This window comes from Canis aureus, chromosome 24 (genome assembly GCF_053574225.1).
Source record: "Canis aureus isolate CA01 chromosome 24, VMU_Caureus_v.1.0, whole genome shotgun sequence".
In the NCBI taxonomy this organism is placed as follows: domain Eukaryota; kingdom Metazoa; phylum Chordata; class Mammalia; order Carnivora; family Canidae; genus Canis; species Canis aureus.
The window spans coordinates 2,712,563-2,731,615 of NC_135634.1; the positions used below are offsets into that span (position 1 = coordinate 2,712,563).

Below are 19,053 nucleotides of genomic sequence, written 5' to 3' on the forward strand. Positions count from 1 at the left end.
TGTGTGTAGGTCAATACCTTGTTATTAATGAACAATCGTGTTCCATGTTATGAGCCCCAGGCTGAATGGATAGCCCACAAATTTTGCTGGCTTCTTGAAAGGTTCTAAACCTCTTGCCATCTCTTTGCGACCTATTAATTCTCCCTCCTAGATTTATTTAATCCAGCTAAAGAATAATTAAAAATGGAGATTATTCTCCAGCCACATTTGTAGATGGTTACCAGAAAATTTGGTCCATGAACGGGACTCTGTTACTCTTGAAAAAATACTTCCTGAGTCTGTTTTGATGGAGGTCACTGTGCCAGTGAGACCTACCCTGCCGTGGAGATGTAATCTTTCAGGATCTATTAACCTGTTAAATTTAACACACTCTGTAAATGCTATAAAGTTGGTTTGGGAACTTCTCTCTGAAAGTTCTGTGTCAAAACAGGACTAGAGTTATCTATATAATAAAATTCCAGATTTACTCTGTTTTCCAGGGACTAGCTATTTGCCTACTTTGTTTCCTTTCTTTCTGTTCCTCCTTTTCCTTGCCTTTCATTCAGCGTTTATTTAGTGAGTACCTGCTATGAGACAGGCACTTTTGTAGGGGTAGAGTAGAGAAGAAAACATGCAAATGTCTCCCCTAATTGAAATTTTCATTCTAGTGGAAGAGACTGAAGTTAAACACACACACACACACACACACACACACACAATTTACAAACCATGGTAGGTGCTGCAAAAGCAATAAAGTGAGGTAGAGAAATAGTGTGACTTTGATGAAGTAGGTGGGGGCTGGGACATATCTTTACAGAGCTGCCATTTCAGAAGGAGCCAGCTGTCTAATGATCTGGAGTAGAACTTTCTGAGTAGAAAGAATAATGAACATGAAGCACCCAAGCCAGCAACAAGCCTCATGAGGTCTAGAGAAGGCAGACAATATGTCTGAAAGTGGACAAGAGGGAAGTCAGTCATGAGTTTTGAAAAGTAGGCAGATATCATCATTCAAGGCCTGATAGGCCATTGGAAGGAGATTGGGTGTTTGACAATTCATTTGAAAAGTTTAAGTAAGGCAGTGCCTTAAGATTTATCTTTAAGAAGGTAGCTGTCTGCTTTGCTGTTGGTGATAGCATAAGCAGAAACAGGGAGACAGGAAAGCAGTGATGGCAGATGAGATTTCATGAGGGTGCTGCAGGCATCTGAGGAGCAGTAGCACAGAAGATAAATTTTGGAGAGGGGCAAAGGACTTGCCACTTACTAAGGATGAGTCTTTGAGCAGATTATTGCATTTTTCTTGGCTTTAGTTTTCCCATCTGAATGTACCTATCACATCATGTTCTTATGAGGATTAAATGCATTAACATTTACTCCCTGTAAAGCTCTTCTAACAGTTCAGATCAAGTAGTAATCAATACGTGTTTGCTGTTTTTAAATTGTTATTAGATATGGAGAGAGAGAAATCAAGGATGACACCTAGGGTGAAGACTGCACATAGCCTATTTTCTATGTCCCTGGGTAGTGTACTCTTGATTTAATCCTGCTGCTATTGCTTTATAATGACCACAAGCCAATGACTCACTTAGCTTTGCCTGATCTCACCTTTTATCTGTACATGGGCTGCATGCTGACTACCCCTCCAGTAAACCTCAGAGAAGATATGAAGTCAAATTGCATGCTACATTTAACAGTCGTTGTATTTTTCAAGAGAAAAGTTACTAATGAACAAGATAAAATGACTGACTTGTTTAAAAAATGATATAGTTTTCAATCTATGGCTTATGCGTTGCATGACTGAAATCTATGTGTTTATATCTACTGTAATGTATAAATGATAGCAAAAAAGGAAGGAAAAATATTGTTAAAGCATTTTCTGATAATATCCTAAAACTGGCTAAAAGAGGGATTAAAATTAGAGCAGAAAAGACAATGTTCGATGAAAGATATAGAGGCCTTCCATACTGTGCACACAAAAAGAATAATTTGAATGCTGTAAAAAAATTGAGGAAGGGAGGATTAATGAATGCAGGAAACTATTTTGTTCATTCAAATAGGATATTCTGGGTCAATGACTTCTTATTCTTGAACACAGAACCCAAGTTTGAGTCCTGGCTCTGAAAGGCATCTTGGTTGCTCTAAAGCTTGGGCAATTTTGGATAAAGCTGCTAAAAACATCCATATGCAGATTTTTTGTGGATTTAAGTTTTCAGCTCCTTTGGGTAAATACCAAGGAGTGCGATTACTGAATGTACCATTTTGCATCCTTAACACTGTTGTGCCCAAGATTGCAAATCCGAGAAACCACCGAGGAGCCGACCCCGATGCAAGTACACGAGGGTTTGTTAACAAGCTCGAGCTTGGGTCCAAGTATACCCGACACAGCGGAGCAGGGACTTGGACCCCGAGGTGGGTTCTAGCTGAGTTTTATGGGCTGGTCTAGGGGACCTCCAGAAGTGGGGGGAGGAATTCCTCAAGTTCTGTTTACATTCTGATATGGGGCTTTCAAGGGCATTAAGCTCTGTTCTCATTCTGATATGGGACTTTCAAGGGCATTAAGCTCTGTTCTCATTCTGATATGGGACTTTCTGCCACGGGCATTGAGCTCTGTTCTCCTTCTAATATGGGGCTTAACTGAAGTAAAGTAAAGTTCAGCTCTTATTCACAGGGGCCTGAGATGGCTGTACTTGTGCTAATGCTGAACTTAAGGTGGAATGGCCTTAATTTTCTCGGCCTCCACAACCATCAACGTATAAGAGTTCCTCTTGTTTCACATATTCACCAGCATTTGGTGGTGTCAGTATTCCAGATTTTGGCCATTCAAATCAGTCTGAAGTGGTATCTCATTTTAATTTGCACTTCCCTTATGACATATAATATGGGGAGCATCTTTTCATATGTTTATCTGCCATCTGTATATCTTCTTTGGTAAAGTGTCTGTTAGGATCTTTGGCTCATTTTAAAAATCAGGTTGTTTGTTTTCTTATTGTTGAATTTCAAAGGTTCTTTGTATATTTTGGATGAGATTCCTTTATCAGATATATCTTTTGCAAATATTTTCACCCAGCCTGTAGCTTATCTTCTCATTCTCTTAGCACTGCTTTTCACAGCGCAGAATTTTTTTTTAATGTTAATGAAGTTCAGCCTTCAATTATTTCTTTCATGGATTGTGCTTTTTATGGATTGTGTTATATCGAAAGTCATTACCATACTCAAGGTTACCTACATTTTCTGTTATGTTATCTTTTAGAGGTTTTGTAGTTTTATGTATTACATTTAGGTCTATGACCTAGTTTTAGTTAATATTTGTGAAGGCTGTAAAGTCTATGTCCAATTTCCTTTTTTTTTTTCCTTTTTTGCATGTGAATGTCCAGATATTCCAGCACTATTTATTAAAAAGACTGTCTTTGCTTCATTTTATTGCCTCTGTTCCTTTGTTAAAGATCAGTTAACTATATTTATGTGAGTCTATTTCTGGCCTATCCATTCTGTTCCATTCATCTATGTGTCTGTTCTTTCACCAGTACTACCCTGTTTTGATTACTGGAGGTTTAGAGTAAGTCTTGAAGTTGAGTAGTATCAGTTCTCCAACTGTATTGAATTTTGTTCAGTATTATGTTGGCTATCCTGAGGGTTTTGCCTCTCTTTATACAGTTTATACAATTTTAGAATCAGTTTGTCAATATCTGCAAAATAACTTTCTGAGATTTTGAATAGAATTGCACCAAATCTATAGGTCAAATTGGGAGGGACTGGCATCTTGATACTATCAGGTCTTCCTATTTGTGAACATGGAATATTTCTCCATTTATCTAATTCTTTGATTTTTGTTCATCAGAGTTTTGTAGATTTTCTCATATATTGTATGTATTTTATTAGATTTATACCTAATTGTACATATTTTGTTAGATTCATACCTAATTATCTCATTTTGGGGGGTGCTAATATAAATGGCATTATCTTTTGAATTCCAAATTCTACTTGTTCATTACTGGTATATAGGAAGTGATTGACTTTTGTATATTATCCTTATGTCCTACAGCCTTTCTATAATTGCTTATTAGTTCCAGGAGTGGTTTTTTTGTTTGTTTTGTTTTGTTGTTGTTGTTGTTGTTGTTGTTGTTGTTTTGTGGATTCTTTCACATTTTCTATATAGACAATCATGCCATCTGCAAAGACAGTTTTATTTCTTCCTTCCCAATCTGTATACCTTGTATTTCCTTTTCCTGCCCTATTGCATTAGCAACAGCCTTCAGTAAAATGTTGCAAAGGAGTGGTGAGAGGGAACATCCTTGCTTTGTGAGAAAGGCACAACACAGTACAATGGAGCAGTCTCCCTCTGCCATCTCGTTTACCCTGAAGATATTAATAAATTATGGGACTTTCTTATTGAAGTTTAATGTTAACCATATCTAAGCAGTTTCATCAACATCATTGAAATGGCAATCACTCGAAATTCTCCTGAATGTCTTACAGGTACTAATGGAAATTAATCTGAAAATAAAAGCTTTAAGTTTATCACCATGAAGTATGATATTAGCTGTAAATGTTTTTAGATATTCTTTGACAAGTTGAGAAAATTTCCCTCTATTCCTAGTTCACTGAGAATTTTTTTTAATCATGAATGTATGATTTTTTCAAATCATGAATGGATGTTGGATTTTGTTAAATCCCTTTTTTTCATCTATCAATATGACCTTGTGATTTTTTTCTTTTAGTGTTTTGATGTGATACATTATATTAATTAACTTTTTAAAAAAGATTCATTTACCTATTTTAGAGAGAGAGCAAGCAGAAGGGGGGGGGCAGGAGAGAGAGAATCTCAAGCAGATGCCTCACCAAGCATGGATTCCTGATGTGGGGCTTGATCCCACAACCCCAAAATCATAAACTGAGTCAAAATGAAGAGTCAGACACTTAACCAACTGAGCCACCTAGGCACCTCAGTATATTAATTGACTTTTGAATGCTGAACTAGTCTTGTATATTTGGGATAAATTATACTTGGTTGTGTGTTTCTTTTTATACATTGTTGGATTCAATTTGCGATAGCTTGTTGTGAATTTTTGTATCTCTGTTCATGAGAAATACTGGTTTGTAGTTTTCTTGTAATATTTTTATCTGATTTTGGTGTTAGGGCAATGATGGTCTCATAGAATGTTAATGATTTCTGCTCTAACTCATTTATTTTCTTCTGCTTACATTGAGTTTAATATGTTCTTCTTTTTTAGTTTTCTAAAGCAGAATCTTATATTATTGATTATAGATCTTTCTTCTTTTCTAATATATAATTTGATGCTATTCATTTCCCTCTAAGCACCATTTCCATTGCTGTGTAAAATTTTGATAAGTTGTGTTTTCATTTTCATTTAGTTCAAACTATTTTAAATTTTGTTTGAGATTTCTTCTTTGGCCCTGTGTTGTTTAGAAGTGTGTTGTTTAATCACCACAAATTTTCGTATTTTCCAGTGATCTTTCTGTCACTGGTCTCTAGTTTAATTACATTGTAGGCTAAGAATAGATAATGTTGATTCCTATTCTTTTAAATGTTTTTAAAGTGTGTATTATATAAGACCCAGAATTTTGCTGCATTTTCCATGTGGCCTTGAGAAGAATGTGTATTCTACTATTGTTGGTTGAAGTACTCTAGATGTCAATCAATTCAGTTGATTGATATCAACTATGTCCTTCCAGATTATTTTCTGCCTGCTGGATCTGTCAGTTTCCAATAGAATGGTGTTGAAGTCTCCAACTATGATAATGGGTTTATCTGTTTCTCCTATCAGGTTTTGTGTCATGTAATTTGATGCTTTGTTGATAGGCACACACACATTACGGATTATTTTGTCTTCTTGAAAAATTCACTCCCTTATCATTATGTAATGCCCATCTTTGTGCCTGATAACTTTTTTTGCTTTGAAGTCTGCTCTCTCTGAAATTAAAATAGCTACTTCTGTTTTCTTTTACTAATTATATTTTTAGAATTGTGGGTGTGCTATTATTACCAGTAGTACTAATCCAACTCTGGTCAGGGCTCATTTGAACACTTTTCATTATGTTCTATGAGAACATATGATGACATTTTAATTTAAAGAGGAGTATTGATCCCAGAAGAATCTGGGAGTTTTTGTTCTTCAATTCAAAAGGTAGAATGTAAGTCATTTGGCAACTTTATATAAATAGCAGTATTCATTTCCACATCATCCTTCAAATGGATCTCCTCCACAGAGTGGCCCCTTTGCAGAAAGACTGTATCTATATTTTGATTTTTTTTCATTGTGCATATGAATTTGGATGATTTAAATTCGGACTAGTACTTTCATCTCTTCTATCCTGATTGCTATCATTCCTCCTTTTCTTCAGCCAAAAGAGTGGGCATTGGTGGAAGAGAATAGGCCTCTATCTTGTATCTTCTTAGCTAGCAGGAGGGTAGCTGGGGGAGGTCCTTTTGAAATGCACACAACCATTATGGCTTTCTTTAGTCTTGAGATAGCTTTTAGCACTTGTTATCATTCCATTTGGGTGAGTATGCCACATTTTTTAATGGGTATTTCAGTTTTACTTCAGTACACCAGGTTCATACACATTGGGAGAAATAATAGAGCATCTGGAAAATTCATCCTGATCTGTGCCTGTTTTCTCTCCCTCTCCTGTGTCCCTAGGTAAGTGTGAGATTGGCTGGGCCTACTATTGCACGGGAGCAGGTGCTGCCACCGCCATGCTGCTGTGCACATGGCTGGCTTGCTTCTCAGGCAAGAAACAGAAGCAGTACCCATACTGAGATGGAGCCACCAAGAGTAAACAGAGGAGAAGATAAACCGAAGGGGTCTGGAGAGAACGAACATCCAGCTACTTTAAAAGGTGGAATAGTGGTTCTCTAATCCATACAGTGCAAATGAAATGAAACCCAGTGGTATGATAAACATTATGTAATGTCAGAGGGTTATGCAAGATTTACAAAAGAAATAGCGAACATGGAAAAATAGAGAAAAATGGACCAAAGGCTAAAAATATTGCAGGGTGTTGAGTATTTCTATTCCACAGAGTATTGTTAATGTAGATCACATACACACACAGAACAAACCTATATATGCAAACAAAAGCTTTGTTGTTTTTTTTTTTTTTAAAGACGAGGACTCAGAAAATTAAAAGGGCTAGTAGAAACAGTATTATGTTGGGAAGCAGGGTAACCCACAGATGTTCCCTGTAGGTCATGGCACTTCTGAAAGCACATAGAGTCGAGTCATGCGCATCCACACACATGCCCACACACAAACATAGACATTGTTGCACAGATTGTATGGGAGGTTCAGCAATGCATTACTCCTCTGTTTTCTTTTTAATGTACACTTAAAATACAGTATTATCACTTTATAAAGCATACATTAAACCTAATAAATGGACCAATAAGCCACTCTATCAGTATTTTGTATATCCTGCATATGCAGACATATAGAGTTAAGCCTTTGTATTTCAATATTATTCAAAAATATTCAAGATCTCTTTGAGTAGCTTCTGCTATGATATTCTTATGAAGTAAAGAGGCAACTTCCTATCCACTGTAGGAGAGAATTCAGTTGAAGGAGTGAGAGTAATGAGAGACATTTTCCATTCATTAGATCTTGCTTTCTTTTGTTCATTATTGTACTGTGCTGTACCACATTTATTTCAATATTCATTTTGTATTAAAAAATTTTAAAGTGCTATTTTTTTTGTTTGTATTTGAAAAACTCTGTGAATAAATTCTCTTTGATCAATAAACGAGCCATGAAGTGTTAATTCAGACTGGATTTGCTTCTTTAATTTTCTAAATAGTCTTTCAACTCCAACAGTCCTGTAAATTTTCCTTTTCCTCCTAAATCCTGCCATTAATTCTCTCTAATCACCCAACCAACCATTGTTTTAGGCATACAAAGTATTAAAGGTAAGAGTTCCAGCTTTCAACTTAAATTCTTTGCAACTAGAATTCTAACTACATTTAAATCATGACCAGATTCTCATGAGAGAAGAATTTCAAGTCTATTTTTGGATTGACTTTGAGAATCTGGACAATATTCGGACATGGCATAGGGCAAGGAGAGCCTGGGCAATGTCTGGGCCAGCAGTGTCCAGGAATATGCCAGCGTCATGACAAGCCTCCTGTGACTTGCTGCCGCTCCACCTTGAACAAGGCACTGGGTTTCCTTAGTACTTCTGTGCCAGGGACAACTTCACACCCCTCTCTTTTACGGCTCTTGGCCATTTGAGAAAGATTGTCTCACATGTCTGCTCCCAGAATAAAGCTTCAACTGAAGTGAAGGATATGGACCTTCTCATCACCCCGTAGTAGAACCTACACTTCCAGGAGCAAAGGTTGCATCTTGGGTAATGGATGTATTATTTTCTTAGGCAACCCTGAGTTACAACAATCCAATCCTTAAAACTTCAGTGTCCATTAGTTTCTAAATTGTGTACTTTCTGAATGGTGGCATTGCACATTCTGGTTATTTATACGTGTAACTCTATTTTCTATTCTTCCTATCCATATTTATCAATTTAGTTTGAATATCTGAATGTCACATCTGTGTTGTGCCCAAGATTGCGAATCCGAGAAACCATCAAGGAGCCGACACCGATGCAAGTACACGAGGGTTTATCTACAAGCTCGAGCTTGGGTCCAAGTATACTCCATACAGCAGAGCAGGGACTTGGACCCCGAAGTGGGTTACAGCTGGGTTTTTTATGGGCTGGTCTAGGGGATCTTCAGAAGGGATGGAGGAATTTTTTCCATTCCAATATGGGGGAAAGGGTTGGGGAGTTTCTTAAGATCTGATATGGGATTCTCTGCCAAGGGCATTCTGAGCTTTATGTCTTTCCGATATGGGATTCCCTGCCAAGGACGTTCTGCAGTTTTTCCTGTAAAGTTCAGCTCTTATTCCCAGGGGCCTAAGATGGCTGTACTTGTGCTAATGCTAAACTTGAGGTGGAATGGCCTTAATTTTTCTCGGCCTCCACAATCTGCTTCTGATACTTTTAATCATCTAGTGTGAGGATTTGTGCTGCCCTGGGAGAACAATACAAGAATCTAGCCAATGAAATTCTGGACTTTCTAAGGCTTTGTTGCCATGGAAAAAAAAATCATTCTGCTCTCAAATGCTTAATTCATAATGGGCTGAATGTCCTTTGACTGTGTCTCATTGTCCACTGAGCAGGGGCTTATCCACTTTGTGGTTTCCTGAAGAGAGGAGATTACACTTTGCTTATTCAATGAACCCATCATTTTTATTGTTTCTGGTGCTTTTCAAATGTTTTTAACTACACCTTCCTGTCAGAATAGTATTATGATTTTCTAGCTCCCATTATCAAGTGGGATTCTCTATGGAATTCATTAAGATTATTTCTTGGACAGATTTAATGATGACATTGTCCTTTTTATGTGACCCATATGATTTTAGACATTAATGTACCTCACTAAAATAAAAAAGCTGATTACTCCAACAGGATGCAGTCAAATGGCAAACACTTACATCTTGAGTTCTGACTAGTCATTTGTGTTTTGGGTTCAAGATGTCCCAGCATTTAATAAGGAGCATCTAATTTATTAAGAATTACCCAAAAAATCACATATACTTCCTTTCAAATAAAAACAGGATTCATGAAATAATCCTTATTGCTTTACAACAGCAATAGTAAAATGTGTGAAACGTGTCTATTCACAGGCTGCTCACTGATATACACTTACTTAGAGGCAGAACCTCTCCATTTTCACAACCTCATAAAGCTTTCCTCTCTTGTACATGCTTGTGAGGTAAGTGGGGAGATTTCCTTGTTTTCAGAAAATGATATGCAACACGCGAACTGATGAAATTGAACCAACTCTTCCAATTTTCAACACATTCATTTGTATATTGGGGTTATAAATGGTCCTTGAGCACCTGCTACTTGCTAGGTATTCCACTAGATATAAAGCAATCCATAAAACATGACTCCTGCTCTCAAGTTGGCCTCCTCTCAAGCTTGTGGGGAAAAGGGAAGAAAAAAAAATCAGTGATTTCCATATCCTATGATGCCAAATGACTCTCAAGAGGGGGATGGAGGAGAGGGCAGTTCCACCTGGATAAATAATTCTGCACAAATTAAAAAAGCATAGGAAAAAAAAGATGAGAAATTACAATTTCTGCTCTTCAAAAGACATTATGAAGAAAATGAAAAGGAGACTGGAAGTTATATGTCTGGCAAATGAATAACAATAAAAAAATTAACAAGTCAATTTTTTTAAGTGAATAACAACTTGAATGGGATATAGGACAAAAGAGGCTATACAAATGCCAATAATCATTTTGAAAAGGTGCTCGACATCATTGGTGAAGAAGAAAATGCAACTTACAGCCACAATGGAACACCACTTCACGTACACTAGAATGACCAAAATAAAAATGTTAGCAACACCCAACATTACCAAGCATAGTGATGATGCATGGTTGGAAGACCATTAGGCAGTTTCTTACAAAGCTAACAAAACTAACTCCCCTCCGAGCTATTTACACCAAAAGACAAAACAAAACAAAAAACAAAACACTTCTGTCCACAAAAACATTGTATAAAAATGTACATTTCAGTTTGACACATAATAATCCCAAACTGGGAACAGCTCAAATATCTGCCAATAGATAGAGAAATTGTGATATATTTAAGTAGAATACTACTCCACAATAAAAAAAAAAATGTACTTCAGATATACATGATGACACACATGAATCTCATATTGTGTTGAACTAAAGAAGCCAGACGTACAAGCAAAACTAATATATCATGATAGAAATCAGATCAATGGTTAACCTGAAGGCATTAACTGATGAGGACACAGGAGCTTCCTGGGGTGTTGGAAATTGTCCTATGTGTTGCTTAGGATGATGGTTACAGTTGTGCACATTTTTCAGAATCCATCCATATGAGCAATTGAAGTCTGTGCCTTACCATATGCTAATCATAGATTGCTAAAAAGTGGGAGAAGGACCTTAAAGAGCTCTGGTGCTGCCTGCTGTCTCCTGAGGCTACAGTGAGGGTGCACTGGGGTATGGTGGGAGATGTGGTAGACATGAGATGGAAAGGCAAGAAGTGCTTTGTAGGCCATGCTAAGAAGATTACAATTGATCCCGGAGGTAATGGAAGCATTTGACGTGGGAAGTGGGAAGATGGGGCCTGACTACCTGGGTGGTTTACAAAGATCCCTGGAGCTACTCTGGTGGTTCCTCACTGGATAGCAGAGGTGGAAAGAGGAACTGTTACAATGTATTCATCTTACCAACAAAGAGTTTTGAGCTCCTACTATGGTCTAAGTGCTTAGGACAAGGAAGTGAACAAATAGGTTGATGTCATCATGTGAGAACCAAAATTAGTGCAAGTGGAGATGATGGGACAGATCAGAGGGAATAGGAGGATAGAATCAATAGATCTTTAGATGTAGAAAGTGGGAAGGATGAGAGCAGAGGTGGTTCTGATCTCCAGTGTGGAATGCCACACCAAGACACGATGTGAAAGAACATCAAAGTAATTAAGAACTCTTTATGTGTGAGGTGCCTGTGGGATATCCAGGGGGAGATGCCTAATGGGTAGTTGAAAATTAAGGTCTTAGGCTCAGGAGAAAGTTAGGATATAGAAATAACAAATATGGGCAACATCAATGACTATGCAAGCATCAATAAGAAATGAATGCAGGAATGTTTTCACAATATTTAAAGCAGAAGCACATCAGCTACGATTTCCTTTGGCATAGGGTTGTTTTTTGTTTTTTTGTTTTGTAGTGTAACTTTTTTAAAAAAATATTTATTTATTTATTCATGAGAGAGAGAGAGAGGCGGAGATATAGGCAGAGGGAGAAGCAGGCTCCACGCAGGGAGCCCGACGTGGGACTTGATCCCAGGACCCCGGGATCAGGCCCTGAGCCAAAGGCAGACACTCAACCGCTGAACCACCCAGGCGTCCCTGTAGTGTAATGTCTTAATCATAGACTACCATCAAAGATTTTTAGGAATAGCTTTAATGTTTAAATAGTATATTAGCAGCATGCAATAATTACATCACAAATTCTCTGGCAGAAGCAGTCTATTCCAAGAACCCTCTTTGCTATCAGTCATCTTAGTTTTTACGTTAGAAGACCGAACATACTGTAGAAATGCGATTTACTCAGTAATACTTGAGCGGTTTCAATATTTGATTATCCATTGGTTGTGACTGAAATATTCTTTACTCTAATTGATGGTCGTTGCTGTAACAGTATATTGCCTGTATATCTGCTTCTAGTAATGGACCTTATGTACTGGATTTTAATATCCTTGAGCCTGGACAAGTGCACAAGTCTTTTTAAAAGAAACATCATTTACTTGCACAAAATTGATCAGTCTTGAATGATCATTAATGCCTTTGAAGTGGTTTTGTGGGTGTGAAACACGTGGTGAGAATTTGAATTGGCCCCTCTTATTATAGTATTGAAATGATGTCTACTTAATTTATCAAGTCATGTGCATGCTCTGATTGTACATAAACCTTGTGATACTTGAAAAAGAAAGGGAATGCAAGAGAAATCTTAGAGAACATCATCATCTAAAGGATAGGATCCCTGTAGAAGGAGCAATCATGGAAAAGAAAAGACTTTTGAGAGGGAGAGAGTTCTCAATAGTGTTTATGGCAGATGTCTTGTGGGAGTCAATTTATATTTATTTGATTTGGTAACCTGAGGGTGAATAATGCCCTCAGAAGAGAACACTATTAGTAGAGTGGCAGACTGCAGCTGAAATTGTTAGACAAAGAAGAGTGAATAAGAGAGGAGGAAGAAGAGATAATAATAGAGTGGCCTTTCAAGCAATCAACTGTCAAAGGGAGGAGAAAATGAGGAGTTGCTGCCTAATGGGTATAAAATTATTAGCCCCACATGATGGTGAGCTCTGGAGATCTGCTCTACAACATAGTACCTATAGTTGACCATACTTAAACATGTGTTAATATGGTAGATCTCATGTAAAGTGTTCTTAGTACACACACACATGCAGAAGGGATACAAGGAGACTTTTAGAGGTCATGGCTATGTTTATTACCTTGATTGTGGTGATGAGGTTATAGGTGTATGCATATGCCCAAACTCATCAAATTGTATCAATTTAATTATGTGCAGTTTTTGTATATTTTGTATACCTCATTAAGTTGTAAAAAGAAAAAGAAACGTAGCTGGGAAGGGAAGATGAAAGACAAAATTCATTCAGCACGTTTGTTAAAAGGATTCTTGTGGACTCATTTTTGCAATCCTTGGTGACTGGAGTGATTTGTCAGAACATTAAATGTTCATCATCATGCACCCATCTCTGATTCAGGCTTTCTCTCAAAATGGAGGAGGCATCTCAAGAGGGCTTTAATGGAAATAAGACCATCAGGGTGAGCAAGCTCATAGGGCCTAGAAGAAATTGCCTGTCCCCTCAAGAGTGAACTGCCCAGGGCAGCCCAGTGGTTCAGCAGTTTAGTGCCGCCTTCAGTCCAGCGCCTGACCCTGGAGACACTGGATCGAGTCCCGCGTCAGACTCCCTGCATGGAGCCTGCTTCTCCCTCTGCCTGTGTCTCTGCCTCTCTCTCTCTCTCTCTCTCTCTCTCTGTCTCTCATGAATAAATAAATAAAATCTTTAAAAAAAAAAAAAAAGAGTGAACAGCACAGCACTAATTCCCCAGAACAAGGCAAAAGGATGCCATGAACTGAGTCACTGCACTAATACATAGCAATGGGGGTCAATGAGAAAATAAGTAATTTTTCCCTGGAGGAATTCACCTATTGTAGAAAGAGAACAATATTCTTATCATCCAGGTCTTCTTTAGTTCTATAGTCCAAGTTTTATGTACTTAAGTGGTAGTTAAAGTAAATGTTCATATCTGAAAGTGAATTTTAAGCAGCAATGAAAATTGGGAATATTTTAATATGAACGAGAGCAAGGAGAGAATGCCATGCTAGGAGGCCATCTGTGGCCAGGCTGACTGTAAATGACTTCCATCAGCAATTGGATCTTGAAACTCTTCCTATTCTATTTTTTTTCCTAATGACTTTCATAATTGCTGTTTCTCTGGGATATAGGAAAGGACTGTTACTCACCCTATTTCGAAGATTATGCTGTGCCTTCTATGTATGATTGCCTGAAATACTGTTTAGCTCACCCAAAATGCTTTTTTTATGACTTCTGATGTCCTGGTATTTTTCTTTTAACTACTCATTTATTTAAAAAATGGTTACTGATCACATACTACACATCACACACTGTGACACATCTATGCCTTACTATGGGCCTTAAGTGTTTCTATTCCTCTAAATTCTTAAATACTCTTTGTTGCAATTCTGTAAGCATATATTAGACCACAGTGCTACTACTAATAATTTTTAAAAAATGAATGTTTAACCTGTAGCACACACAGAAATAAGCTTCATTAGGAGACACTATTATAAGGGCTGTTTATCTGCACTTACCGAGAGTGAATTATTATTTGCCCAAGGTGAATTATTAAGTGGTTGGTTTCCCAGCCACTTTACTGACAAACACCAGGTCTCGAAGGCAGCCTTGGGGTTAAGGATAGAGCTAACACAAAGAGATGGATAGGTTGGGGCTACTTATAGGCAATGGACTTAGATGCTTTAGTTTGGCTAAAATGTACGTCAGTGCTTCAGTTTCTGACTCAGAGTGCCCAGGTTTGGATCTTGATTCCATCATGCCTTAATCTAGTGAACTTAGGCCAATTTCTTACCTTTAGTTTCCTCATTTAGAATCTGAACAATAACCTCATCTTCTTGGAGTTTCACGGAAATAACGAAAGATCATCAATGGGGAGCTCTTTGTAGTTCTCAGCAGGTGATAAGCACTCAATACATGTTAATCATTGTTATTGTCATTAGTTTTGGGTTTGTTTCATTCTGGGCCTGGAGTTTTGATTAATAGAGAGAGTCCATGCATTCCAAGTATATGTCTGTAACAATATCAAGCTCAGTAGGTTAAGTGTCTGCCTTCAGCTCAGGTCATGATCCCATGGCCTTGGGATCCAGCCCCAGGTCAGACTCTCTGCTCAGCAGGGAGCCTGCTTCTCCCTCTCCTTCACCCCTACCCCCCCCTTACTGCTCTCTCTTGCAATATCTCTCTCTCTCTCAAATAAATAAATTAAATCTTACAAAAAAGAGAGAAAGAAGTAAAAGAACTCCAGATTTTAAAAAGCATCTAAAAAGATTTGTTACAAATGCCATGTCCATATGTGATTGTAAAAGCTAGACAAAATGCACTTTCTAATCCTTGTCTTCTATTTCTCCTGAAGACCCATTAATCACCCTTTTCTAAGGAAGCTAAGGGGATGATTCTTGCTAATTTAGTTTGTCTTCTGTGTGATCCACATTGCTTTGTCCTGTGAGGTCTTATATGCTCTAGACTGTCTTCTTCCAAAAACACCAATCTCTAGTCGTAAGTCCATATCAGTTTCTCTACAATGCTTTGCTTTCCTCCAACTGGCCTGAAACATGCTGCCTGTGATTTTGCTGTTGCAGCTGTCTGAGATTCTAAGCTGAGCTTTCTGAGCCTCTGTGTTCCTCCTGGCACCTGCCTCCTCCGTGGTCTGCCCTTTGTCATGATAAGAGAGCTTTAAAGTCTTTTAGCGAGAAGAATCATTTCAATTTGCCCCTGTGCAAAATGATGTGTGGATGAGGTTTTCTCTGAGGCATTTTCAATAACAGCAGAAGTCTGGAAACAACTTAAATGATGACCAGTAGGGAAATCCTTAAATAAATTATGGTCTATCCAAATGTAGAAAACTAGATGGCCATTTAGAAAGCAGCATTTCTGTACTGATACAGAAAGATATCCAGGATCTTTTAAGAAAGAAGAGCAAGATGTCCAAGAGTTTGTACTGTATGTTAAAATTTCTAAGAACATTTTTAAAGAAGAGCCATGAGTTTTCTTTATACAAAAGGAATATCTCTAGAAAGGTAAGCAAGAAACAGATGATAATGGTTGCTTCTAAAAAAGAGACAAAAAAAATAAAATAAAGAAGAGACAAAGGTGGGAAGGAGACTTAACTTTACAGGACCTTTGTATTGTCAAACTTGTGACTGCTACTTATTCAAAAATAATTTTAAAAGAATACAAAGATCATTTAAAGGTGTATAATACAGAGATGAGATGACAGATATACCTTCCCTCAACATCCATGAAAAACAAACCCTTCAGGTCCACAGTCTTACAACATTCAAAACCAGCCCCTGCATTTCTGCATATTTCTGGAGGGATATTTTCAGAGGCTATCCCTTATGGACCTACAGGCTGCCTTTGTCTTCGTCCCTTGTTTCTTTGCCCTAGACCTGAAACTCTGCTTCTTTTCTGGTTTCTAAAAGAAAGAATACTCACAATAAGAACTTGAGATTTTAAATTTTGTTTTGTTTTGTTTTGTTTTTTTCTGAAGCTTTCTTTGTCAGGTGAAGAGGCAATGCAGCCTCTCAAGCAACTTTAACAGAAACATGAGAACCTTCCTTTAGCTGCCCTTCCACGGTGAAGTTCCATGGTGAGAGTTCCTATAAACCGGCTAGCCCACTCTCTTCATTGGCCTCCTTCCTCTCTCCTCTTCCCTTCTTTATAAAGCAAAATAAATACTCTTTCTCTCCTGCAGAGTGGTTCTGTGTTCCAGTGTTGTTACTTTAACATTTATTCTAGTGCAATTATTTTTCTGAATAAAGGCAAAGCTTACTTGAAAATTTGCTCTCAGTTCTAACGTGATATAAAAGTGCCACATCCTTGCTAGAGTGGTAACACCGAAATCATTATTGATTTATGTGCTCCGGGTACTCAGACTTTACATGTTGGAGTTCTTCAGGGCTTTCTTCTCTTCTAAGCCACTTTCTCCCCGGGCAAACCCATGTACTCTCGTGGCTTTAACTACATCTATTTGTCAAAGGTTCCCACAGATACATATTCAGCCCCAGACCTCTCATACCCAAAGGCATATGCAACATCTCCATTTAGCAAACTCCCAAATATATCAAACCCACTGGCCCAAGCTGAACTTACAATCTTTCTCCTAAACCAGCTCCATCGCCAGGGTTCATATGTGTATCATACCGCTAGGAACCAAGTTGTTCATGCCAGAAACCACCCCCATCCACATCAATCCACCCCCGAGGAGGAACTGCCACCTCTCTCCATCTCTGTACATACTATCTTAATCCAGTTTATGGTATTTGACCTGAGCCAATCCAATTTCCCAATCCTGTTCAGATTCTTGTTGCAAATTATCACTAGCTTAAGATGTCTGGAAGTTTGTGAGAGCTATAAATATCTTCCTCCACAAGTTTGCCACCAGATGGGATGTTACAATTAAAGCAAGTCTCTGACCAGATTCTGCCACATATTGCAAGCATTTGTTTGCAAGTAAGCACAAAAACTGTCATACAATCTGTCCCACTTATTTGTACTTTAGGCATTTTGAAGAGTACCCAAGCTGAAGGGTCTCCTCAAGGAGATGTGACTACTGTCTTCTAGCACAGGATTTAGCTCGCCTTCTTTTGGATCAGAATCCTCCATTTAGAGATGCAGAACCAGAGGCCCCTGGGTGGCTCAGTGGTTGAATGTCTGCCTTCAGCCCAGGGCATGATCCTGGGGTCCGGGGATCAAGTCCCACATCAGGCTCCCTATGGGAAGGAGCTTCTCCCTCTGCCTGTGTCTCTGCCTCTCTTTCTGTGTCTCTCACGAATAAATAAATAAAATCTTTTTTTAAACAAGGAATGCAGAACCAAGTGTCTGGTTTCTAAGGCCTAGGCTCCTGTGCCGGCCGATGAGAGAGGCTGCAGGGCTTGTGAGATTCTGAGGAGGTAGAAATGATTCAAAAGGTGGAAGTAGATGTATAATTGCTAGGCATCAATTCATAAATTTTGAATGCCTCTCCTTCACCGACGCAGTTATTCCTTCTAACATTCCTATGCCAATTAACAGACACTGTGGGGAAGGTTTAGTGGTAAAATTTGAAGACATTTGTTGTAGCGGCCTCTAAGGAATGGATGTCTGATGAGGGTAAATTGAATGTTAAGTAGCCACCTCTAGGATGGAAATGTAAAAAAAAGTGTATATATTTGTATGTAGTTACATACAACATATATGTTATATAATATGCACATTCGTATGTATATTTACATAGAACATTTAAAAAGCACATTGCAGACAATGTATCCCGTCCATCTGTATACTTCTAAGGCATCTTCCCATGACCTCTCTTGCTCTCCTGTAAATTCACTTTCCACACGGGTAAAACAATCAAAATCATAGACCTAATCATTTCCTTGTCTTGGTGCCTTCCCACTTGTCTCATTTTACTTGCTTTGTATGTATCTTGTCATTTTGTCACTCTTCGGATTTACTGTGCTGGGCTGCATTGTCCTCCTTTATGTTCCCTCGATTAGCTGAGATAGCAAGTGTCTTGTAGCATTTTCACTTTTGTCTTCCCATCTAGAATATCATTCTCTACCTCTCTCAGCCTGACAAAACCCTATGTGTAATGAGGCCACAACTTAAAGTCGTTACTGACTCCTCGGATGAGTGAGCCTCTTGACAGACCCGCCTGTGACTGAAGTTGCAATGAATTGCCTGATGTTTGTCACTGGACTGTTGTCATTTTAGGGACAAGGCTCATGTCCTCCCTTAGCCCTGCCTTTGTCTCATTGTTAGTATTCAATAAATATTGGTCACAGGACTGAATGAATTTAAGAGCTGTACTATATCTGAGGACCTTCAGCCACAGGCTTATATTATGCTTCCTATTGGAATACAGATTTGTGGTTACGTCTGGGACTATCAATTGGCATAGGCTCTTCAGTAGGATTCCTTAGAAAATGATATGGCATATTAATTACTCAAATTGTATTGTATAGAGAGAAAGTATAAATATGATATCCTTTGAAATCTAAATCTCTTTATCTGATGGCTTCCAGTGATCTGCGAGAAGAGAAACACTTAGAACAACATGAACGCAAATAATCGTGTATTACGTCTGAAGCAGCACAATTTCTCCATCAGTCTTCTTCAGAGTCTCCTGGGGAGACTA

The 19,053-nt window shown here is 38.2% G+C and overlaps 1 protein-coding gene across 3 annotated transcripts in view; it reads left to right on the forward strand.

The window, feature by feature from the left end:
* LHFPL6 (LHFPL tetraspan subfamily member 6) overlaps positions 1 to 7,755 on the forward strand; it is a 237,277-nt gene extending 229,522 nt beyond the window's left edge. For all 3 annotated transcript variants that reach the window (XM_077867958.1, XM_077867957.1, XM_077867959.1), the window contains one exon: positions 6,639 to 7,755. In XM_077867958.1, coding sequence (XP_077724084.1) covers positions 6,639 to 6,757 — 119 coding nt within the window. In that variant the 3' untranslated portion in view covers positions 6,758 to 7,755. The remainder of the gene's footprint in view (positions 1 to 6,638) is intronic.
* The last annotated feature ends 11,298 nt before the right edge of the window (positions 7,756 to 19,053 follow it).